The following is a 26,493-nucleotide window of genomic DNA, read 5'->3' on the forward strand; positions in this document are numbered from 1 at the left end:
CTCTTTGAACAGATTACCAAATAGGAATGAGAGGTCCATGTTTTTTTCACACCTATCATTGCTTTCCTGATCCGAAGCTTTTGATGTATGTCCTTGTTGCCTTTTCTTACATTACTCCCAGCTGTGTTGAAAAGCTTGTGCTTCCATGTGTTTTGAAAGCCTGAGAACGCTTTAAGCTCAATATTATCCATCTAGCTTATTTATTTAATAATCTAGATATCTATTCGCAATGACTACAATGACTTCGATCCTGAAACACATACTTCTCCAATGCCATCAGCGTCATTGAGGGATTTGCGAGAACACAGTTTACCACATTACTGTGTTTGTTGGTTTTCAAATGTCTTTGTTTAAAAGGGGCACAGTTAACCCTTTCCTTTAAATGTCTTTTGTTAAAGGGCTTTTGAACCCCACAGATTGCTGCCAGTTTATTAAGCAATAACTGGGAAATAATATTGTCAGAGTATATTATACATATCCACCAACTTTCCCACATTAGGTGAGAGTCTTGTGGGACATTACAATCTCATGCCTCCACTGTGCCATCAGATTGTGGCTTTGCTGTTTTCTGTTGCTTGAGAGCAAAAGAATGCAATGGAGGTAGGCTTCAGTACAGAAAGCAGCTCTTAAAACTATAAGTCATAGATAGCATCTTACTAGAGGCTCCTTAATAAAAAGAAAGAACTTGCATTTATATGGCTATTTTCTCGACCTCAGGGTGTCCAAAAGTGCTTTACAGCCAATGAAGTACTTTTTGAAGTGTAGCCATTGTTGTAATGTAGGAAACACGGCAGCCAATTTGCACACAGAAAATGTGATAATGACCAGACAGTCTGTTTTTTAGTGGTGTTGGTTGAGGGATAAGATATTGTCCAGAACATAGTACCACAGGGCAGGCTGGGTAAGCCCACCTCCATGACGGTCTTCTGCTTTTTCTTTCCCTCGATCGTGAGCCAAAAGAAAACCATTGTAATGGCACTTGCACCTGCGACCGGGTGGGCTGTGAAGATCGAAGTAGATAGATAATGTAGGATTAGGGACTATGAAATGCAAATCATGGCCAGCACAAGGAATGCTATTTATTTATGAAAGGAATATTTATGAAACAGTGTCAAATCGATTTGAACAACATTTTGTGGTCTGCAGAAGCTTGATTTTTGAATTCAGTCAGAGGAAGCAAGCAGAGGAGATCTGTGGACAGTTTCATAACAGCTTTGTGTTATTATGCTCAGCATTCAGGCAAACAAGAACATGATTTGTGATTGTATTATAGTGGGGCTATGGAAAGAGAGCCTGCCTTCAGAGATTACAATTAGATGCTGAGTTAACTCTTGATAAAACAATAACTCAAGTGAGACAGTGAAGCTATTAATGGACGGTAATTAGGAATCAGGTGGTAGCAGGTAGGGGACACAAATATTGACCAGTTGAATAAGTGAGGATGATCACAGCAGATTGGAAAGACAGAGGTCAAAGTATACATCTAAGCATTGAGGATTATCATAGGGGAACACAGACCCTTGAGGAATAGGGAGCGTGCGCTAGATGGGGGAGATTCCCAGCACATGCTGACCTTTATCTCTGGCAAGAGGAGTGAAGTTCTATAATTGTCACTGAAAGGTGCACTTCTAGGTGTTGTGTCAGAAAGAAAAATGAGTTGGTAATATTCCAACCCCACTTCCTTCTGCCTCCTTCCATGACAAAAACTCTCCCCCAAGTAATTTACAACTGCACTTTCAAACTCCCTATTGTCTAGCCTTTCGCCTTCCACTCACCATGATACTTCTGCAGCTGGTTATTTGCTCACCCACATCTCCACCATTGATGGCTTTGTCCCCAGCCAAATTTTACTCTATCCCATCCCAGTCGCTCTCCCTGATATGGCCTCCATCTTTACTCCTTCAAATCCAAAGGGCGCAGACTTGGACGTATCTGACGCACAACTGACTCACTCTCCTCTGCCAAAAAAACCAAATACTCCAGGCTCATTCTGGAGAGCAAAGGTAAACACCGGCTTCTTTCTTCCACAACCAATTGTTTCCATGCCTCCTCCACCCTCACCTCCAACAACAAGTGTGAGGAGCTCATGGACTTTGTTGTCACTAAGATTGAGACCATCCAGTCAGCTGCCTCTGCCGCTTCCCTCCTCTTCCCCTTTCCAGTCAAGACAAACCTCCTTCCAGGGTCCATCTTGACCTAGCCCTGGACCCGCTTCTCTCTGGTCTCTCTCCCATCTCGCCTCATGCCCTCACCAAGGATATCTCATCCATGAGACCCGCCTTCTGCTCCCTTGACCCCATTCCCGCCGAACTGCTGACCACCCAACTTCTCTTCCTGGCCCCCATGCTAGCTGTTGTTGGAAAAGGTGCACTCATCTCAAGTACTGTCCCCCTCCGTTTAAAATAGCTGTCATCACCCCTTCTAAAAAAAAACTGTTGACCCCTCTGTCCTTGCAAATTACTGCCCCATCTCCAATCTCCCTTTTCTCTCAACTCCTTGAAACGTGTTGTTGCTTCCCAAATCCATGCCCATCTTCCCAAATCCATGCCCATCTTCCCAAATCCATGCCCATCTTCCCAAATCCATGCCCATCTTTCCCGTTAATCCATGTTTGAACTGCTGCAATCAGGTTTCCGCCTCTGCCGCAGTGCTGAAACGGCCCTACTCAAAGTCACAAATGACATCCTATGTGACTGTGACCATGGTTCACTATCCATCCTCGTCCTTGTCGACCTCCCTACAGCGTTTGACATGGTCGGCCACACCATCCTCCTCCAACACCTCTCCTCCATTGTCCAGCTCAGTGAGACTACCCTCGTTTGGTTCCACTGTTACTTATTCAATCATAGCCAGAGCACCTCCAGCAATGGCTTCTCTTCCCACCCCTGCACAGTTACCTCCGGAGTCCCCAAGGATCGATCCTTGGCCCTGTCCTTTTCCTCGTTTACATGTCTCCCCTCGGCAACATCATCCGCAGACACATTTATACTGATCACAGCCAGCTCTACCTCTTCACCTCCCTCTACCTCTCCACTGCCTCTGTATTTGCAGACTGCTTGTCCAACATCCAGTCTTGGATGAGCTGTAATTTCCTTCAGCTAAATAATGGTAAGACCAATACCATAGTCTTCAGCTCAGCCACAAACTCTGTTCCCTTGCCCCTAATTCTACCCCTCCTCTCCAGCCACTGTCTCAGGCTGGACCAGACTGTTAAAAACCCCTGCTGCTGAAACCCTCATCCATGCCTTTGTCATCTCCAGGCTCAACCATTCCAATCGTCTCCTGGCTGACCTCCACCCTCCATAAACTTCAGCTCATCCAAATCTTTGCTGCCTGTATCCTGCATCAAGTCCCACTCACCCATTACTCCTGACCTTGCTGATCCGCATTGGCTCCCAGTCCTGAAATGTTCCAGATTTAAAATTCTCATCCTTGTGTTTAAATCCCCTCCCTATTTTTGTAACCTCCTTCTGCCTGCCAGCACCCTCCCCTCCCCCGCTCTCCATTCCTCTGTCTCTGGCCTTTTGTGCAAACCCCCTCCCTTCACTCCACCGTTGGCAGCTGTGACTTCAGTCTCCTAGGCCTCATGGTGTGGAATTCCCTCCCTAAACCCCTCCGCCTATTCATACTTCTTTCCTCCTTTAAGACCTTCTGTAAAACCTGAGTCTTCGACCAATCTATTGGTCACTCCTCCTAATATCTCCTTTGGCATGACATCCATTTTTGCCTTACGCCCCTGTGAAGCCCCCAGCGATGTTTTTTTCAAACATTAAAGGTGCTGTATAAATGCCAGCTGTTGTTGATTCAGAAAGAATACAAACATGCTTTCCTTGGCATGTTAGAAAGAGGGAAAAAAACCTGAATAGTACAACTGTTTCTGGCAATAATCCCAGAATAGCTGACACTCAATACAAATAAAAGGAAATTAGATCTCCACAGAGCCAGATATAATTCTATAAGGTCTATGGGTAATACTGTGGATATACAAGGGCGATTCTGAGAACTAGTATCCACTGACAATAAAAGAGTTGGAGCAAGGAATAAATGTTGCATGAGAGCTTAGATGTGCACCATTGGAACATCCTAACACAGGGTCTTGGACTGATATCACTGGTAGAATTAGTAAAAAAGAAAAGTGCACAAGCTTCCAGGCAGAGACAAAGATGGAATTTTACAAAGAATTCCAGCTGCAGTAAATCAGCCAAAGGAGATAAGCAGAAGAGGACATCTGTCAGCTCATCATGGAATGATGTGTGCAGGGGTGGCCAAAAAACACAAAGATTGTTCGCCAGCCGATGCCACACCAGGCCACGGCAGGCAAGTTTAACAGTTCAAAGGCACTCAGTTGGTGATACCTGCAGCAAGGTGCCTCAGAATGTTGGGACTGAATACATGCACAGCACCTAGAGAAGTATACGGTGGACAGGCTTGAGCAAGCAGCTGGAACAAATCATCAAGAGCTGTCCTGAATGTACAGAGGAGAGAACAAACTTAGCTTAACCTGGGCTTCTTTCTGTTCTATCAAAGCATCTGTGGCAGAAGGTGGGAACTAACAGATTTGAACTGAGGGGACTTACTTAACTAGTGATTTTCATGTTATTTTTTTTATTTGTTCATGGGATGTGGGCGTCGCTGGCGAGGCCAGCATTTATTGCCAATCCCTAATTGCCCTTGAGAAGGTGGTGGTGAGCCGCCTTCTTGAACCGCTGCGGTCTGTGTGGTGAAGGTTCTCCCACAGTGCTGTTAGGAAGGGAGTTCCAGGATTTTGACCCAGCGACGATGAAGGAACAGCGATATATTTCCAAGTCAGGATAGTGTGCGACTTGGAGGGGAACGTGCAGGTGGTGTTGTTCCCATGTGCCTGCTGCTCTTGTCCTTCTAGTTGGTAGAAGTTGTGGGTTTGGGAGGTGCTGTCGAAGAAGCCTTGGCGAGTTGCTGCAGTGCATCCTGTGGATGGTACACACTGCAGCCACTGTGCGCCGGTGGTGGAGGGAGTGAATGTTTAGGCTGGTGGAAGGGGTGCCAATCAAGCAGGCTGCTTTGTCCTGGATGGTGTTGAGCTTCTTGAGTGTTGTTGGAGCTGCACTCATCCAGGCAAGTGGGGAGTATTCCATCACACTCCTGACTTGTGCCTTGTGGATGGTGGAAAGGCTTTGGGGAGTCAGGAGGTGAGTCACTTGCCACAGAATACCCAGCCTCTGACCTGCTCTTGTAGCCACAGTATTTATGTGGCTGGTCCAGTTAAGTTACTGGTCAATGGTGACCTCCGGGATGTTGATGGTGGGGGATTCGGTGATGGTAATGCCATTGAATGTCAAGGAGAGGTGGTTAGACTCTCTCTTCTTGGAGATGGTCATTGCCTGGCACTTGTCTGGCACGAATGTTACTTGCCACTTATCAGCCTAAGCCTGGATGTTGTCCAGGTCTTGCTGCATGCAGGCACGGACTGCTTCATTATCTGAGGGGTTGCGAATGGAACTGAACACTGTGCAATCATCAGCAAACATCCCCATTTCTGACCTTATGATGGAGGGAAGGTCATTGATGAAGCAGCTGAAGATGGTTGGGCCTAGGTCACAGCCCTGAGGAACTCCTGCAGCAATGTCCTATGGCTGAGATGATTGGCCTCCAACAACCACTACCATCTTCCTTTGTGCTAGGTATGACTCCAGCCACTGGAGAGTTTTCCCCCTGATTCCCATTGACTTTAATTTTACTAGGGCTCCTTGGTGCCACACAAGGTCAAATGCTGTCTTGATGTCAAGGGCAGTCACTTTCACCTCACCTCAGGAATTCAGCTCTTTTGTCCATGTTTGGACCATGGTTGTAATGAGATCTGGAGCCGAGTGGTCCTGGCGAAACCCAAACTAAGCATCGGTGAGCAGGTTATTGGTGAGTAAGTGCCACTTGATAGCACTGTCGACGACACCTTCCATCACTTTGCTGATAATTGAGAGTAGACTGATGGAGCAGTAATTGGCCGTGTTGACCAGGGGCTGCAGAAAGTAACCTGAGATTCCCCAGCTGCTGATACACAGGCAAGAACAACTTTTGAACTGAAGTAACCTGAGTTCCGTCGCTGGCCTGAGCTGGCTGGAACCGGTTTGAATTAGCTAAGTTTTGTGAAAGACAAAGGAGATGTAATAAGACACAAGTCCTTATTTAGAAAAGGAGTAATGAGGTAATGCTACCTAAGTCCTTGGGACAGTGCCAATGAGGAGAAAACACAGGCTGGCGAGCAAGCCTAAACCAAAGGGAGAAAGACAGCACAGCTTGAAGAGATAAGATTCGGAATAAGAATGTAGAATCTGGGGCGTGGAGCCAGAGCGAAGACTCCGGAGACCAACCATTGCGGAAGTGGAAGAACCTACGTCAGGGACGTAGAAACGATGTATATTCTGTGACCACTCAGAGAGTGTCAGAGAAACCTTGAAAGAGAGAGCGCGAAGACTCCGGAGACCAACCATCGCGGAAGTGGAAGACCCTGGACATAGAGACGACGTCGAGAGAGAGAGAGAGAGAACGGAACGCCTGGCCAGCGTCAGCTCTCCTTTTCGGGTATTATCCTTTATATTCTGTGACCACTCAGGGAGTGTCAGAGAAACCTAGTGGGTGTGCGTTTAGATCCTAGTTTGGGTATAAAACTGTATAACCTGGTGCAAACTGCATATCTATATCTAACCAGACGCATAAGGTATATGTATATGATCTAACAACGTGAATAAAGCGAATTGAGAGTTAAGAGAGAATTGACTCTTCTCCTCTTTGTACGAAGCCAGTTACCGTAACCGGTGACCTCCGGTCAACAGCCGGATTGGATTTGTCCTGCTTTTTGTGGACAGGACACACCTGGGCAATTTTCCACATTGTCGGGTAGATGCCAGTGTTGTAGCTGTACTGGAACAGTTTGTCTCCACAATTATCGCAATTATATCGTATCCATTTACATCTATTTGCGCTGTTTGCTTTGTGCATTCAGATATAGTGCCTTTAGATTTGTCTTTTTAACAGTTTTAGACGTCTTAACTTTTTTTTGTACTATGGCCCCACTTCAATTAACCCTAAACACTTCAATTAGAATTAGCATAACTGTAGGATTACACACATTCTGGTGAATGACAAGTTCAGGATTGCTGTAAGGAAGTACTTTTTCACTTAGAGCAATTGGTACCTGAGATGGTGTTCTGGGTAAGGCAGTGGAGGAAAAATTCTGGAATCATTCACAAAGTGACGAGGTGCAATGATGGGGGATCCTTGGCTTCTATGGAAGGATGACTTAGATGGGCCAAATGGCTCCTCTTATCGGTACTTATATTAATGACTATTTTTCAACTTTTCGTATACATGCTTATACCAATATGTGCAAACATTTTAGAAGGTGAGGGGGGATGTGTTGCCTTCCCCCCGATTTTTTTTGCATTGGGCTGTGACTCACTTCTCCTCCTGCTGCTAATCCCAGAACTGCCTGTTATGTTCCCCCCACCTGGACTTGCATGACCTTAAGGAATCCAAAATCTGTCCAGTCTTCACTGGCAGGCTTCGATTGAGTCAGTAGTTATTGCACCAGGTGCAGTCTATTCTGTAGGCAAGTGACTCGAAGTTTAAAAGGAATTATTTATTTAGTTCACCTCTTTGCTTCTTTAGCTTCTAATCCTGTCCTCCTCACCTTGTTTTTTTACAAACACCTTTCTGTATACATTTCTGCCTTATGTATATTTTTGACGAAACATTCCACTCTATATTTCTTTTCCAATCATTTCTTCCCCCTCAGGAAGAGTGACTCCACGGGAAAAATGATCTATCCGTGGCTAACTAGAGAAGTTAAGGCTAGTATTGGATTAAAAGAGGCTTACAATGTTGCCAAGAAGAATAGTTAGCCTGAGGATTGGGAGGGTTTTAGAAACCAGCAGAGGATAACCAAGAAATTGATGAAGAGGGAGAAAATTGAATAGGAGAGTAAACTAGCAAGAAATGTAAAACAGATTGTAAGAGCTTCTACAAGTATGCAAAAAGGATGAAATTAGCGAAACTAAACGTAGGTCCCTTAGGGATAGAGACAGGAGAAATTATAATGGGGAAAAAGGAAATGGCAGAGACGTTAAACAAATATTTTATATCTATCTTCACAGTAGAAGACACAAAAAACATATAAGAAATAGTGGGGAACCAAGGGTATAATGAGAGGGAAGAACTTAAAGTGATTACAATTAGTAAAGACAAAGTATTAGAAAAATTAATGGGACTAAAAGCCAACAAATCCCCTGGACCTAATGGCCTACATCTTAGGGTTTTAAAAGTGGTGGTTGCAGAGATAGTGGATGCATTGGTAATGATCTTCCAGAATTCCCTAGATTCTAGAATGGTCTCTGTGAATTGGAAGGTAACAAATGTAACCCCGCTATTCAAGAAAGGAGGGAGAGAGAAAACAGGGAACTATAGGCCAGTTTGCCTCACATCAGAATCGATTATTAAGGACGTAGTAACAGGGCACTTAGAAAATTATAATATGATTAAGCAGAGTCAACACGGTTTTATGAAAGGGAAATCGTGTTTGACAATTTATTAGAGTTTTTTGAGGGTGTAACTAGCAGGGTAGCCAAGGGGGAACCAGTGGATGTAGTATATTTGGATTTTCAAAGGCGTTTGATAAGGTGCCACACAAAAGGTTATTACACAAGATTAGGGCTCATGGGATTGGGGGTAATTTATTAGCATGGATTGAGGATTGGTTAACAGACAGAAAAGAGAGAGTAGGAATAAACGGGTCATTTTCGAGTTGGCAGGTTGTAACTAGCAGAGTGCCACAGGGATCGGTGCTTGGGCCTCAGTTATTTACAATCTATATTAATGACTTAGATGAAGGGACCAAGTGTAATGTATCCAAGTTTGCTGACGATACAAAGCTAGGTGGGAAAGTAAGCTCTGAGGAGGACGCAAAGAGTCTGTAAAGGGATATAGACAGGTTAAGTAAGTGGGCAAGAAGGTGGCAGATGAAGTATAATGTGGGGAAATGTGAGGTTATTCACCTTGGTAGGAAAAATAGAAAAACGGAATATTTTTTAGATTTTTTAGATTGGAGCTGCACAGAAACAGTCCACGATACCTCGCCTGAATTTTTCTATTGCTTCTCTCGATGGAGATGAGCTTATGAGCAATATATTTTAAAAACTTTAAGGTGCGTTTGAATGAACATTTTCTTTCATGCTAAGATAGCTTTACCCTTTAGCCTCCTCCTTCAATCGACTAGCCTTTCCTAGGTTTAGCCAAATGGGTTGTAGATACGTATATTATTGCTTGAATAATATAGCAGGAAGCCAAATGATTGCATAAATTTTTTCCATTTGTAAGATCAAGTGTTCCTTTAACTCTTTAATTAGTTGCCTCAGATTCCCATCGGATTACATTTCCATGCCTGTTCTTTATCTCAAGAAGTAGAATGTCTGCCAGATGAATGTGGGTCTGAGTCAAGACTCGAAAAAATTATTTTAAAGGTTACCCTCTGCTTTACATTTTATACAGTATTTTTCCTTCTTGCCTACGTCAACTGTTCATTGTGCATTCAACTGTAACTTGAGCATTAACCAAAAGAAAAATGAATCTTGTCCTCAGAGGTTACTTCATAAACACAAGCTTTACTTCTGAAAATAACGATTGCTTTTAAAATTGTTCAACTGTAATTTGATGAGCATGCCGGGCACAATGGAGGTGATGGGTAAATTCACCATTCTTGACCTCCTTTCAGGTGCAGGTGCGGAACTGATGATTTTACCCTAATGTATTATAGGTCCTAACAGCTTTGGTAACGTCATGTAATGTCATATATATCTTATTTTGCATTATATCATCAGTATTTTGGGAGTGGATTACTTGGAAATGCACCAACCTCTTTGAAATATGTAGAAATTACTTCAAAGCGATCTTTGGAATATTAGGGCCGATTTTAACCCGGCGGAAACCAGACAGTTGGCAGCAAAAATCACCCAGGTTTACTTATCCGATCTGGAGCTGCCTTGAGCTGACGGTTGCCAATTTTAACCTGCTCTACTAAGCAGGCGACAAATGCACTCGCCCAAAGCAGGCGGGGTCCTTTTTTCCAAATGCTTGTTGGGTTTCCGATGACGTCATTGGGATCCAACTGCAATTTTAACTTGGCGATCTGTATGGGAACTGGCTGCGGCTTTCCCACCAGGAGAAGATGGCAGGGAAGAGGATCCATGGCTAGAAGAGGATCAAAAAGGTAATTTGTTTTACTTTCATTGTGGGGCCCAGAAACGTGCCATGCTTGAACTGGTTGCTGTTGGTGGGTGACTTCTGGGCCATGCAATTTTCCACTGCTTCCCACCGACTTCCCACCCGGAACAAGTGGGAAGTCAGCCTGTGGGATTTATGTGAGGCCCGGGAGTTACAATATACCGGACCTCATTTCTGGAGCGGTGGGTGAGTTTCTAACTTATACCTTTGTCTACCCGCCCAAAACTGGCCCAGAGTTAAAATCAGGCCTACAGTTTTTAGTTTCATATTTTGAGAGGAATTCATGATCCCACCTGATTTTGTTTTTCTCCCTTCTCCACTTTAGGGAGCAGCAACTTTTTTTGGGTGCTGACAGCCCTCAACTATCTTACTCACATAGCCTTTCTTCATATGTGAACTCGCATCTGAGTGTTGGCCAGCTTTCCAACCACTGTGGCTATCATAACCTGTCCAGAGTCCATCCACCCATGAACTTTCTGGCATGGGACAATGGATTGTGATCACCAGTGGGAATCATGGCTAATTTACATAGAATTACTTAGAATTTACAGCACAGAAACTGGCCATTCAGCCCAACTAATCTGTGCCGGTGTTTATGCTCCACACAAGCCTCCACCCACCCTACTTCATCTCATCCTATCAGCCTGTCCTTCTATCCCTTTCTCCCTCAAGTACTTATCTAGCTTCACGTAAATGCATCTATGCTATTTGTCTCAACTGCTCCTTGTGGTAGCAAATTCCACATTCTAACTACTCTCTGGGTAAAGAAGTTTCTCCTGAATAATTTATTGGATTTATTAGTGACTATCTTATATATTTATGGACCCTAGTTTTGGACTCACTCCCTCCCACACCCTTTCCAGCCTAAGAATGATGACACTAACTGCAGCATCTCCACTGGCATCACATGTTGGATTAACTAACTCAACACAGACCAAGAATCTTCTTGATATGCATGGCTCAGTGCTAAGAAATGCATTTACCCACTGAGCTGTCAAGAGAATTCATGGTATTTAATTTTAATGAATGATTTCAAAGATAATTGAAAGGGTAATTTAGCAGTAAACCAAGTGATTATTGTAACCTCATCGGTTTTCATTCCCACAGTTCAGTTACAGGAGTGTAATTAACTGGACTTTTCACTGTGTTGTGAATATTGCAAGTATTTTCGTTGTGGTGGGCAGTGGAACTCACACAGTGGAACCTCACTGCAGATTCATGAAGAGCATGAGTTCATTCAGTGACTGTTTGAACCCATCAGGATCAGTTTATAAGAAAATTTATTAATTTTCGCAGAAGAAATTAGGCATATTTTGGTATAGAGATACGTGTTTACTTCATTAGGTTTTTAACTCTTCCAAGATATGACAGAATGCATGAAAAGGCCACTGCAATCTTTCGTCAGCTTTAACAGTACATTAACGCTCAGATAACAAGAAAAGGATAATTATTACACCCATATCGATTCAACTGTTTCAGTTATAGAGCTGAACTCCCGAATGAACACTTCATAAAATTAACATGAAGCTCTTGCTAATTGGTGGCTTAAGGCTTGCTTCTGAATTGAATTAAGCTCAAAGTGAAGCATTGTTTTTAATGCAGTTCATGGATATATAATCACCATTTAATGAGCATTTTTAAAGTCATTGCTATGATGATATAATGCCTTGAACATCACCCTTGTGATGGGAAGCTGGGTTTTTCTTCGTCTTATGATTAAAACGCTTGCTATCTATAAATGAACACATGGACGATTTCTTGTGCAGCCAGTTACCCAGATTAAAGATTCATCCATTTTTCAGAAGAAAACAGTCATCAGGGTGTGAAGTGGAGAGTGTAAATGCACATCAGTTTAGCGTCAATCACATCTGGACAATACTCCAACCTGTCCCCCTTCAGCAAACCATTCATGGCATTATATAATCAATAGAGGCTGTCAGGTCGTGAGGAGTTCAAACCATTGGAGCAATACATGTTGCATACAAAGCATAATAATAATGAAAAAGTTAACTTTTAATAACGAGTAATAGTTAGAATTTCAGTAATCGCTTCATTTAGATTTTAAACTGAAAACTAAGTAACAGTCTGATTTGACGATTTAGTACCATGACTCTCATGTGATTGATTTATGATTCTGGCTTCAGAAATGATTTCCATTTATTAAAACATAAAACACTGATTTTGGATGGTGATTGTCAAGATAATTGTCCCAATTTGGCACTAGTTTCTGGCTTTAAGGCGGTGCGGTTTAACCCCCATCTGATGCAGCTCAGCACAAATGGATTCTCACAATTAAGTATCAAGCCTACCAGCCAGCAACTGTTCAGTCTAAACAATTATCAGTCAAAGCAAACTTTGACAAATTGTCACCCATGTTAAGTCAATAGTGTCATCTTCTTACTGGCAAGGAAAAAGGAGGGAAAAACACTGGCTAATACTGCTAAATTAGGTAGAGCTTGATATGAACTATTGCCCAAGTGTGTGTTTTGATACCAAAAACGTTCCCATTTTGTGCAAAACTGAATAGTTCATTCTAAGGCAAAAATGATGATATTTTATACTAATGCCGCACCTCTAGCTTGATAGCACCAAATCACTGCTGCTTCATTGGCCCCTGCTCTTTTCAACCTTGGTAGTGTCCTGCACCATGGGCTTTGGCCCTTTACCTAGGTTTCTCACTAACCTCTCACCGCACCAATAGAACTAATGAAGCATTTACTGAAACTCTTAATATGAGATCAACCTTCATGATAAGACTGTGAGCACTGGAATAATAACACGCGTGCATTACATGGAGTACATTTAATAATGGGCATGCACTGACTGCACAATTCAGAGTATAGGAATCAACTCTTAAGTATTCACTTTAAGTAGTTTGGTTAACATTGTAGACATAGTTTATTAGATGGACAAGGAATACAATGCAGACAAATCATTCCTTTCATCGTTTGAGTATACAACTGCTGATGGTGAGAGCAACCTTTCTCGGACTTCCTTTTGTGTTTCTGTGTGTGTGTGTGTGTGTGTGTGTGCTAATAGTTTATTTTTAACAGAATGCAATACAATAACTGATAACATGAGGACAGTATGGAAATTACAGTGTGTTAGTTTATGCTAATTTCCAGCAAAGAAAATGTGAGTCATTGTTGTGAAATTATGCAGTTCTGTATTAATATTAATTTGACTGTGTAACTGCTTAACATGACAGCACAAGGATCTCCCTTTTAAATTCAAACTATTTAGTCAGATGATTTGATGTACAAAATGAATTCATTCAATCGGACGGTTCATGAAATGTGGTGCCATATTAAGTTGTTACTGAGTATGAGACGAATGATAATTGTAAGGGCCCAACTCCATTAATATTTGATTATTTGGCTTCCCTCAGACATTTCCCTTCTTAAAATGCTCAACTTATTATAGCACAATACAGTACGTGTGAAATTAACAAGTGCTACTTTCTACACCCTTTCACCTCCATCCTCTCTTGCTTTCCTTCCAGTCATCCAACACATTCCAGCTATTCCATGACTGAGTTGGTTTAATCTTAGCATCAGTGGAAGATAACCCATCATAAAAGGAGAAACAATATGTTCCCAGGCATAAACGTGCAAGAGAAGAATAAATGCTGCTGTAAATTGTTCAGTGACAGTGTTGAGACTATTCTTTTTTATTTTCATTGTCAGCTGATGTTCAAAAATGACACAAATAATTCCCTTGTATAAATTTAAATGATATTTTGGAACCTTTTAAAATCAAAATAAATAGCTGGTATAAAATGTATATGGACATGTTGGTATAGATTGTATATGGACATGTTGTTGGCATAAATTGTATAAGGACATGTTGTTGGTATAGATTGTATATGGACATGTTGGTATAGATTGTATATGGACATGTTGTTGGCATAGATTGTATATGGACATGTTGTTGGTATAGATTGTATATGGACATGTTGGTATAGATTGTATATGGACATGTTGTTGGCATAGATTGTATATGGACATGTTGTTGGCATAGATTGTATATGGACATGTTGTTGGCATAGATTGTATATGGACATGTTGTTGGTATAGATTGTATATGGACATGTTGGTATAGATTGTATATGGACAATTTACAGCAGGTCATTAACCATGAATCCTGGCAGACTTTTTTTGATTACTTTGTTTGAGTGTAAAGTTGTATTGGGTATATTGAGTTAATTGATTGTAATGGTCAGTAGTATCCATGTTGAGCCTCAAAGTTTTTCTCTTTCGCAGTTCCTTAAACAAAATTTGATTGAAATGACTTGATTAAACAGGCAATACCGCAGCCCTCCACCAGCCCCCATAGACCCCCCCTCCACCCCCAGTGAAGTCTCTATGATACACTGCCATGTTGCCACTGAAGTACTGTAGATCATTAAGGAATTAATGCAGCACCATCCATTCACTTTGACTCCACTCCCTACCTCCTTGCAAAAATATAAATTCCTGACATTCTTATAATGTTATTTTTCATGTGTTTGATTTGTCTCCTATCCTGTAAAAAATTAAAATCCAGAAGTAAAACTGCAATTCGAAGGTACAATTTCTCCTTTGGGCACTGAATGCTGAAAACAGAAAAATACACTCAAACTCCACTCCCTCCTAATCAGTTGGGTCATTTTTAATGATTAAAGCACTTGTGAAAGAAACAACACAGCAAAAATGCACAGCACTGTGATTATTTGGGTATGTAGGGTGATCCTAACTCTCATGCCAGTGTTCCTTTACTGCAGATAACCATTTACTGAAACATGTTTTACAGTATAACAAATGAATGGATTTGGCTAACATCCTAAATTTGTTTGGGATCGGTATGTATATCAGTAATACAAACATCAGTATGTGTACTGGGCCAAAATGAAAAAGGATTCTGCTTTACGTTTGTCGTGCACCCCATTACTTTGAACAATACTGCCTTTACAAGATACTTTTTTCCTTCTTCCTGTTCACGATAAATGGCCCCCATTCTGTCAGAGTGAAGCCACTGCACAGGTGTGGAGGCCATCACTGATAAAAGGCAAAGGGGACGTTATCATCAAAACAGGACAGTGGACATTTTATATCAGAGATGCACAATTTTTGAAATATAATCCGCACATTCTGACCTAAGAATATGAAGTTTATTGGAATTTAATTTTCAGACAAAATAGGGAGATGAAGTACCTTATGTATGTTGTAACAAAACGCTTTTGTGTGACCGGATGACCTAGTGTACAGGCTGTCTTACTTTAAATGTACAATGCAGTCTACAATTTAGATGGAATAGCCACACCTCACCTCATCACATACTATGATCAGGTGGTCAGTGTAAACTGCCAGAGTAAATGGTTTACCAAGGCTTGTATCTCAGTAAAGCTATACGAGCATGAGGGCTGCATCTGCTGATACTTGCATTGCTTACTCTGCACATTGCCAGTGATTCTGCATATTAAAGCAAACTATCTGAATATTCATCGTGGTTTAGGAGATTATAGGAACACTCTCTGCAGTATAGTGTTAAATGTTTATAGCACACTTCATGAGTAAATATAGAAACCTTTTGATGATTCCAATAAAACACTTTCCGTAGCATTTGCTGCACCAACACAGAGCTCCTGTTTTCTCAGTAAAGAGAAGATGAAAGATGTTTCCTCATAATAATTTTTTTTCAAAACCTTTTTCCAGATTCTTGTCATGATGTTGATAAGAATTCTAAAGGAATGGTTTGATTTGCCCAATAATTTGTTTGAAGCCACATGATTATTTATCACTAGGTATAATCTCATAGGAAAAATACAGAAGAAGAAAACACAAATTAAAGACAAGTACAACATTAAAGGTACAAACAATTGCCAAAATGGTGCCTGTTTATTTTAGGGCTATGCAAAAACAAGTGTTAGATTTAAATGATGTCAGTATGGTGCTCAAAGTTTTAAAGAAAAAACACTTGGAATAATAGTTTTATTTGGCTAACAGCAGTGAGGGATATTCAATTACTGACTCTGTGAGGAGACCGATGGTCCCACTCCATCTACACTTTGCACAGCCCAGTTATGTTGCTACTTTATCAGCTCCAGATAGATTTCAGATCTCAGAAACCTGCTGAAAGAATCCTTCTCCATCAAACTGAGCACTCTCTTCTGTGCCAGTTCAAAGGTCGATGCCGAAGGATCAACAAGGCTCTTCATGGTGACCTCTTTGGTGTAGTAGTCAACATTGATCTGCAGAAGAAAAGGCAAAAACTCAATACGTGCTCTTATTACATTGCAGAGCATAATTTGTAGAGCAGTAAGGCCATTGGGAATGTTTGGGTTAAAGTCAGATAGTCTTGTTTTATAAACAAGCACATTTGGGTATTCCAAATGGTTGAAAGCTGAATGTTTCTTGCAATCTTTGCATTTTTAATGCTTCTGAAGAGCTTTAAAGGTCTAGAAAAAAAGTCAAGAAAAGGAGAGTCCTTAATAGACAATGGGAACCATTTTCATGAGGATTACTTCTCATGAAAGGCAGTTTTAAGAAAGTTTGAACAGTCTTCTTCACAAGTTGAATAAACATTATATTCCATCACCAATTATCCTCTGTAACACTAATTAGTAATGTTTTGCAAAACTGTACTTTTTTTTGCAAATAGATCATGGTTTTTGTGAGCAGAGCTTACAATGGACAGCCTGCATAATACTTGACCATGTAATTATACAGCGTGACAGCAGACATGGTGTTGTGAAACACAATGGTCATCAGTGAAGAGAACTAGTACATTCCAGATGTTAAGATGGACATGTTTTCTAACGTCACCATTGCTTAAATTTCTTATAAAGTTATGATAAAATTCTACTTTTATATCTTCCTGTGAGGACAGTCTAGTTTCCCAGGACCAAGCAAGCTTAGATCTCATCAGCTGCATATTTTTCTGCCTTAGACTATTATAAATACAGACAGTGCTTTAATACTCCTATAGAGCCGTGTGAGGCTGCTTTTGCCGTCATTCGAATTCAAAATCTTCTAACTGATATAGTTTTTTGATTTTTTTTTTAATAGTTTTATAATGAACTGACTCAATCATTACAGTGCTTGAAAAAAAGTTTGAGCATTCTGATTTCAACTCTTTATCTGAAGCACAAATATATGTAAATGCTGATCCCTACAATGTTGCTATTGCACTAGATTTTTTTACTTAGGGTGATCTTCTGAGTGAGATATTACATTTTGGTAGTAAGAATAAGGAGGCCACATACTGCTTGGATAATAAGAGTCTAAATGGGGTAGAGGAGCAGGGAGATCTGGGAGTACAGGTACACAAGTCACTAAATGTAGCAATATAGGTTAATAAGTCCATTAAAAAAAAAGCCAACCAAGCACTGGGGTTCATTTCTGGAGGGATAAAATTGAAAAGCAAAAAAGTTCTGTTCAACGTGCATAGAACCTTGGTTAGACCACGCCTGGAGTACTGTGAACAGTTCTGGTCTCCATTTATAAAAAGGATATAGACGCATTGGGAAGGTGCAAAAAAATTTACTAGGATGATATCAGAACTGAGAGGTTATACCTATCAGGGAAGGCTGAACAGGCTGTGGCTCTTTTCTCTTGAAAAGCGAAGACTGAGGGGTGACCTGATAGAAGTCTTTAAGATTATGAAAGGGTTTGACAGGGTAGATGTAGAGAAGATGTTTCCACTTGCGGGGGAGAACAGAACTCGGGGCCATAAATATAAGATAGTCACTAAGAAATCCAGCAGGGGATTCAGGAGAAACTTCTTTACCCAGAGAGTGGTTAGAATGTGGAACTCGCTACCACAAGGAGTAGTTGAGGCGACTTAGCATAGATGCATTTAAGGGGAAGCTAGATAAACACACGAGGGAGAAAGGAATGGAAGGATATGCTGATAGAGTTAGTTGAAGTAGGGAGGGAGGAGGCTCATGTGGAGCATAAACACTGGCATGGACCTGTTGGGCTGAATGGCCTGTTTCTGTGCTGTACATTCTATGTAATTCTATATGTAATTCTTGCTGATGAGGACGGAAGAATGAAAGGCATGATGCGTGAGTGAAGGAATGTAATAACAGATTCTACTTGTTCAGTTATAAAGGGTGTTATTCACCCCTGTCCAAGCAAAGCCACGTCTAAACCTGTACTTGTGATGACTGCCTAACCTCTTTAGGAGCTTCTTTTTCCATGAAATCTTCATAGATCTTCTTCGCCTTGGAGGCCAGCTTAACGGGTGACTTGGTTGTCTTATAGTCCTCGCAGGCCAGCCAGAACTCGATGTTCTCCTCGCTGTGCTCTGACTGGAGGAAAGCTTTGAAGGCAGCCAGGCCATCTGGAAATAAACAAATGGAAAGAATCTTTCTAAGTTTATCATGTTTCACCACAGCCATCAGCTGCAATAGATTAAACAAGCATATTTCATGACTTAATCACAAGCATTTTCATTCGGCTGTAGTGTAAATCTGGCGACGGTGCTTGACATTCTTGGCCATGTGTGTTTGATACCATATATGAGAAGGTTTGATAACTGTTTTGATATGAATCATTGACGCAAAACTGGCCAGATGTCAGCAGAAGACAAATAACTCAAGAGACCACCGGCCAAACATCTCCTGAAGCGAGCAACGTTTGGGTTCAACTCTGTAGGTGAAATATAGCCTCTAGACTGTGCTCGATCCCAAAGTACTTCCAGAAAGTGCCACTTTCAGTCCAAAAGGAGCACCAACATAAGTAGAATAAAGGAATGATAACAAATTGCCCTTTACTTTCTAAAATCTTCAGATAAGGAGCACCACAGTGAACCTTGCATCAAATGCAGTGTTTGGCTCGGTTAGCCCTCAGTGATCCTTTAACGGAGTTTGGTCCCAAAGTGTATATTTAGAAAGAAGGTCGAGAGTCACTATGGCAAATACAGTAGTGACTCATGATTGTTAAAAGTTTTGTAGATGTTATCGTCTATGAATTCCTATTGCACTGATATTGTATTGCTATTATAAGAATATCGAGTGAACAAAATCATTATAATGTCCAAATAGTATAACTGAAAATGCATATGTCGAAGGAATGTTTAGCTTTACAAAATGCGCAGCAGTGTTACTAAGATTCAACATTTCTGACCCGATTCTATGCTTTCATAGTTCCTATCCAGTGGTCATTCCTGATAATAGTAACTTTGGATACAAGGATATTGCATTGTAGAGCCTTTTAAGGGTTGGAAATGCTAACACTTTTTAGAACTGTAAGGACTTAAAGAATAAAATAGAATCCACAATACTCATGTTCCTGTTTATTTAGTAAGGAAGAAATTGAAGGAAAACTCAGACTTTGTGTAAAATCCTACTTTTTTCCCCAACAGAATTCTTTGCATGTGGCTTTTATCACATTCTAGCCTACTGTGGCCACATTTCCAGCAGTGTAGTTATTGATAGTCTAAGAAGCAAGTTCAACAACAGAGAAACAAGTCCTGGATGAAGAAAGGTTGTCTGCTGAGAAATAAAATTTTGGTTTTAAGCTTCTTATCAGCTCATACAGGAACTGTCTCCAAGCAATGAACTGAAAATGCTTCCAAATGCATACTCCTCTGAGATGCAGTGTCATTTTGGATGTGTAATCTATTTCGAAGTTGTTGTTTTGTCCTGCAGAATGAAATAAGTTTGAGGTTCAAAGAGTACTTTCCATTGATTGAATAGAAAGCAATAGATGATGAGAGGAACACAGGTGAAGTAATTGAACCAACACTGGAAATGAAGGTCAGTTTCAGAGTTCACTTTGAGCTGGATAATGTGATTGCTGCAAATCAGATAAAGAAAGAAAGACTTGCAGTTATATAGTGCCTTTCACAAAGTCCCAAAACACTTTACAGCCAATGAAGTATCTTTGTAGTTACTGTTGTAATGTAGGAAATGCGGCAGCCAATTTGCGCACGGCAAGCTCCCACAAACAGCAATATGATAATGACCAGATAATCTGTTTTAGTGATGTTAGTTGAGGGGTAAATATTGGCCAGTACACAAGGGAGAAGTCTCCCACTCTTCTTCAAAATAGTGTCATGGGATCTTTTATATCTACCTTAGAGGGCAGACGGGACATCAGTTTAACGACTCATCCAAAGGACAGCACCTCCAAGGGTGCAGCATTCCCTCAGTACTATACCAGAAGCGAGATTTTGTGCTTAAGTCTGTGGAGTGGGACTTTGAACCCACAACCTTCTGACTCAGAGGCAAGAGTGCTACCAACTGAGCCACAGCTGATACTTGTAGCTCACATAATGGGATGTTAAGGCCTGCTCGGGGTGTGGGAGGCTGGGGGAGCGGGCAGGGAGCGACACACTACAATGTGGTCCTGAAGGTGCTGTGGTGATGAGAGCTCGTGCGCCTGTGTTGTGCTAGGCTCATTAAGGACATCAAAATGATCTAAATTGGATGATGCATTCGGAGAGCCTGAACAGTGCTTCAGATGCCCAGCACCCACATAAAACGGCAACTGAATAGCAAAGACTTTCTCATAGGTTGGGTTCTTTCTCTTAAAGTGGAGACATTTCTTTGTACTTGTTGCGATTAGCTGTTCTGTTAGTTTCCACCTATTTCAGTATTGTTGTATAGCTGTAACTGTCTAGCTGTTTAATTGTTTGCTAAGAAAGAACTTACTCGGAAGTTCTTCATGTTGCACCTGCCTGTTCTTCAATGATATTTAATCATGTGCTGCCGAAATAGGAGCCGTAGGAATTCCTCTGGACATTCCTTTGTAATTGCAGGTTGTGGAAGAGGAGGACAAGAAGAGTCATACCAGATATGTGCGTTTGCACTTCAGGCAATCAGTTAGGACCTGCTCTTACGTTGCCTCCTGTGTTTACAGGGCCAGACAATCATATCTAGACATATCTGAAGAAAGCTGCTTATGGAGAATGCAATTTTCTACAGGAGGCTGTCACAGAACTGTGTGAAGTTCTGCAGCCAGACCTGAAAGCCACTTCCAAGTTAGGAACTGATCTGACACAAAAGGTAGTTTTCCTCACACAATGGTTAGTGGAAATCTGGAACTCTCTCCCCTGAAAAGCTGTTGAGGCCAGGGGTCAATTGAAAATATCAAAACTGAGATTGATAGATTTTTGTTCGGTAAGGGTATTAAGGGTTATGGAACCAAAGCGGGTAGATGGAGTTAAGATACAGATTAACCATGATCTAACTGAATGGTGGAACAGGCTCGAGGGGCTGAATGGCCTACTCCTGTTCCTATGACAACGACTGTTAAGGTAATCACTGACTTGAACTTTTATGCCACTGAATTGTTTCAAATAACAGTAGGAGGAATCTGCTAAATCTCTGGACCTGGACTTGGATCATGCAGGTCACAGATCTGGAACGTCTGATGCACAACAATTATCTGCACTTGTACTCACAGCCTTTGACAAATAAACCATCATCTCCATTAGCACCTAATTGTATATCTAAACCCAAGAATGTAACAGCATTTCTCCTCAACAAAAGCAAAATACTGCAGATGCTGGAAATCTGAAATAAAAACAGAAAATGCTGGAAAACAGTCAGCAGATCAACTGTGTTTATTTCAGCATTTCTCTTCAATTACCTTAATCTGACTCAAACCAAAAGAACTGGAGGGCACATTACAGTATTATATATCCTGATTATTATTAGCTCTTACAGTATAGTGCAAGTGTGTTCAGTGTGTTCTCCCTTAGTGAACGTGCATGGTTTGTGACTTCCACTTCCAAACTCTGTGCTCCTTCTAAGTGTTCCCCCAGCAGGAGGACAAAGTGAAGTGAATGGCTGCTGGTTTCAGTGTCTATCTCCATGAATGGATGTGGCCTAGTAGCTCCTTGTACTGGGTCAGTAGATGTCCCTGCAAATGTAGGTACCAAGGATATTGGTACAATGTCTGCTTGGGCCTGCCTGTACAGTGACACATCTATGACACAACTGAGTGGGATGGCTGGGTGATGTGATTGTTGCTTCACCCTAAGAGACACCTTCATCACCTGTATCTGCTCATGCTCATTCCCCTGTTGCTAGGCACTTCCTCAGCACGGCCAGGAATCTGTGTGGGAGCAGACCAACACACAGCAGTGAGGTTGCGGTAGCAGTGTATTATCTGGCCCCCCAACAACGACAACAACTTGCATTTATATAGTGCCTGTAATGTAGTAAAACGTCCCAAGGCGCTTCACAGGTGCGATATCAAACAAAATTTGACGTCGAGCCACATAAGGAGATATTAGGACAGATGACCAAAAGCTTAGTCGAAGAGGTAGGTTTTAAGGGGCATCTTAAAGGAGGAGAGAGAGGTAGAGAGGTGGAGAGGTTTAGGGAGGGAATTCCAGAGTTTAGGGCCTAGGCAGCTGAAGGCACAGCCGCCAATGGTGGAGCGATTAAAATCAGGGATGCGCAAGAGGCCAGAATTGAAGGAGCCCAGAGATTTCGGAGGGTTGTAGGTCTGGAGGAGGTTACAGAGATAGGGAGGGGCAAAGCCGTCGAGGAATTTGAAAACAATGGAGGACACATTTAGTTAAGTATCAGGAACGTCAGATGCACAACGATCACCTGAGAATTTTAAAATGGAGGCATTGCCGGACCGGGAGCCAATGCAGGTCAGCGAGCACAGGGATGATGGGCGAACGAGACTTCGAAGGGTGGAAGACAGGAGGCCGGCCAGGACTCCGTAGGAATAGTCAACAATGTTGAATGCTGAGCTTGGATCTTGCCCAAGGGGAGCTTCACTGCAGAGGAGTGTAGAATGACCATGCTCTCCACCTTGGCCTGTAGCTTGGTTAGACAATCATACAGCACTGCACTGATGTAGGTTGTGGATTCCTTGCTGGATGCCTCCAAGTTGCGCAGGCTGTTCAGGTACAATCTCATATGCCTGCGTGATCTTTGCGCTCCTCCAATTCTGGCCTCTTCTGCGTTGCCCATTTTCATGGATTGGCAGCTGTGCTTCCAGCTCCTTAGGCCCCAAGTTCTGGAATTCCCTCCCTAAGAGACATCCCTCTGCCTCTCTACCTCTCCCTCCTCCTTTAAAACGCTCCTTAAAACCTACCTCTTTGACCAAGCTTTTGGTCACCTGTCCTAATATCTCCTTATGTGGCTCGGTGTCAAATTGTGTTTGATAATCGTTCCTGTGAAGCACCTCGGGATGTTTTACCATGTTAAAGGTGCTATATAAATGCAAGTTGTTGTTGTTGAACCGTGGAAGCTGAGATGACAAACTGTGTTTACAGGTAGGCCCCATGAGATTTAAATCCCTGGGCACAACAGCTGAAGGAAGCCTCAAACTGGGCAGCGGGTTGCGGTTTCTCCAATTCCATCTACGCTTCTCCTCCTTGCTTGTGTACGGTGCTTCACCAAGTGCTCCCTCCTGTAACTCGCTAACTGATTCACCACCCAGCCCAGAATGAATAGATCTGTTGCTTGCCACTGTGGGAGTGGGTGTACTATGAGGTGCTTGGCTGAAGCTGCAAATTGGGCTCTTGGGCACCTCCTCTTGTGCACCTTGAGTAGCAGAAAAATGCCATATTTTAGAATGCTGGGAGCAAGACACGCCTTGAAAGAGAGCTTACATGGCAAAACATTGCAGTTTGTCGCTTTGCAATATCTGCCTGTGTGTGAGCGCGTAGGGAGATCAAGAATGATAAACAAAGGTAGATACTAGCCATGAACCTCTGACCTCATCCTCCCCCCCCCCCCCCCCCCGCCGAGTCTCTCTATTGCCTCCACACCCAAAATCTTCAGAGCCCTCTCTTTATAAAGGGGTTACAGATTAGGTGACCCCCTCTTCCCCTCCCGCCCGCTCCCCCGTATATATATGCTGGTGCCTATTATGTGTGGACTTCTCCTGCAAACAGGTTCAAAAAAGACACACATTAAAATAAGGATTAAGAGAAAAATGTATGTCACTCAAGCATCCAGGGTAGCATTCACCTTATGCAAGTCTATAAACATGAAATATGTAGGTACTGTGTGTTGGCAGTATGCTTGGTATTTCTTGCTTGGCACATTTAATAGGCCATAGGGCAAATCCTTTGTTTTGGCAGCAATTCGGAGTGCCCTGGTGGAACATGGACACGCCTGTGTATTTGGAAAGTACACAAACAAATGCCAGAGTGCTGTGGATTCTCTCTCTGTGATGCTTCCCCCAGCTTACAATGAAGTGCTGTTAAGATGCATTGCAAAATTAAGAAAAATGTGAGCACGTTTAGCCGAGCTATCTTATGAAACCAGACAAATGCTTCTTCACTTGCAACCAACACCGGCAACACCAATGGGCATCTTGCTGTGTGCCAGTGCAGAATGGCTGTTGTGTTTGTATATATAACAGGAGCGACTGCAATTCAAAAGCAATCGATTGGTTGTGCAGCACTTTGAGATGTCCTGAGGACATGATTAGGTGCTATATAAATTATCATTTCTTTCTTCTTTGTTGCCTTGCTCCAGCTTTGCTCCTTCTCCTTTGATGTGGCAGGCTGATTATGAGCTGTTGATGCTGGACAATCTGTCTCCTGACCCTGCTCTGCTCCCTGTGCATCTCACACAATGGCATCACCTGGCATGAAAGCCACAGCAACTTTCCCCACTCAGACTGGTTAAACTAGCAGTCGGGCCCCAATGACATCATTTAAAGAAGGACCTCGTCGATTTCTACCTGTGAAGAATATTGGGTACCTCTTGTTAAGCTTTCCTATTTCTAGCATTTTCTGTTTTTATTTATGTTTATTTTATCTATTTGTATAAATGCCACCTTCTAAATTTGGTTGCAATTATTGATATAATAAATGCAGCCGACCTGTAAGAAGGTGAGTCACTACTACTGTGTTATCCTGGATTTCTTCTATCCCCTGTTTAATTCATCCATTTCAGGTACTGCCTCTCTCTACCCTGTGAGTCCCTGTACTTTGCCTCTCCTTGTCTGCTTGACTATGGAGGATATTCCCAGTTGGCACATAATTAGCTGGCGTTTCAGTCACTCGCCAGGACTTTAAACACTTCGGACTCTACTTTTTAAATGGAAGTGCCAATGTGTGGAGGTGGTATTGATTGGTTACTGTAACAGCTGATAACTTCCTCCATAATTGGGGGGGCAGAGAGAGGCAGACCATCAGGACTCGGGGTGGGGGGGGAGAGTGCGGGGGGGTGGAGAGACAGCAGTATCAGGGCTCAATCCTACTTGCTCAGTGTCTTGCAAATGTCCCCGACTATGCCCCCAACAGCAGTGTGATTTAAAATAAAAATTGTAGACCATACCAGTCATCCTTTTGGCCTCTCCGAGGTTGTCACTATTACATAGAACTACAAAGAATTTACAGAACAGAGCCTGTGTTTATGCTCCACAGGAGCCTCCTCCCACTCTATTTACTTCATCTCACCCTATCGTCACATCCTTCTATTCCTTTCGCCCTCATGTACTCGTAGCAGTTTGTGCTGTCAGCTCATTCGCACGGGAACTGAATTGAGACTGCTCAAACTCACTTCATGAAGGACGCTTACACCCAGCAATGTGTGGAAACTTTCATCCCATCAGTTTGGGCTGGATTTAAGCCTTTGTCTCAGAGGTAAAAGGACAACATGCAAACCCATTGCACCACCCTATCATCAGTAAAATCTTTATTATCTTCTTTACATGTCAAAAGAGTTCAGCTTCAAACAAGGAAAACACAACGCTTTCCCCTTATCTTCTATCTAACTAAACGGCCTAAGTTAACTCCATCGCCTATTTACTGTTGGATCTTCCTCCAGCCTTACTTACCCTGAGGACTCTGCGTTGCTTAGTTATGGTGTCTTGTCCATCCCCCACTTCCTTCACCCCACCATTGGTGATGGTGCCTTCAGCTGTCAAGGTCCTAAGCTTTGAATTCCCTGCCTAAACCTCTCTGCCTCTCCACCTCTCTCTCCTCCTTAAAACTTACCTTTTTGATCAAGCTTTTGGCCACTTGTCCTAATGTCTCCTTTGGTGTCAATTTTTTTGTCTGATTACGCTCCTGTTGAGTGCCTAGGGACTTTTTATTACGTTAATGGCACGATATAAATGCACATTGTTGTTGGATGATTCCATTGTACTAACTTATCTAAGATCTTAAAGAAAAGTAAATTGACTGAAATCCTTGTGATTTATAAAACCAGAATCAGATTGAAGATTGGGTCACTTACAGTTGTTCATCAAGAGCTTCTCCAGAGATTCACGCCACTGCAGCACCTCTATTTGGGAAGCCCTGCAAAAGAAACAGCACATTTCAAAACAA

At 42.1% G+C, this 26,493-nt stretch overlaps 1 protein-coding gene across 1 annotated transcript in view; it reads right to left on the minus strand.

The window, feature by feature from the left end:
• Positions 1-13,125: 13,125 nt before the first annotated feature.
• The window catches only part of LOC137325501 (regulator of G-protein signaling 5-like), a 44,195-nt gene continuing 30,827 nt past the window's right edge, over positions 13,126-26,493 (minus strand). Inside the window, exons 3-5 of the mRNA XM_067990669.1 lie at positions 26,402-26,463; positions 18,410-18,576; positions 13,126-16,480 (exon numbers count right to left, since the gene is read on the minus strand). Coding sequence (XP_067846770.1) covers positions 16,319-16,480; positions 18,410-18,576; positions 26,402-26,463 — 391 coding nt within the window. The 3' untranslated portion in view covers positions 13,126-16,318. The remainder of the gene's footprint in view (positions 16,481-18,409; positions 18,577-26,401; positions 26,464-26,493) is intronic.

This window comes from Heptranchias perlo, chromosome 9, assembly GCF_035084215.1.
Source record: "Heptranchias perlo isolate sHepPer1 chromosome 9, sHepPer1.hap1, whole genome shotgun sequence".
Classification (NCBI taxonomy): domain Eukaryota; kingdom Metazoa; phylum Chordata; class Chondrichthyes; order Hexanchiformes; family Hexanchidae; genus Heptranchias; species Heptranchias perlo.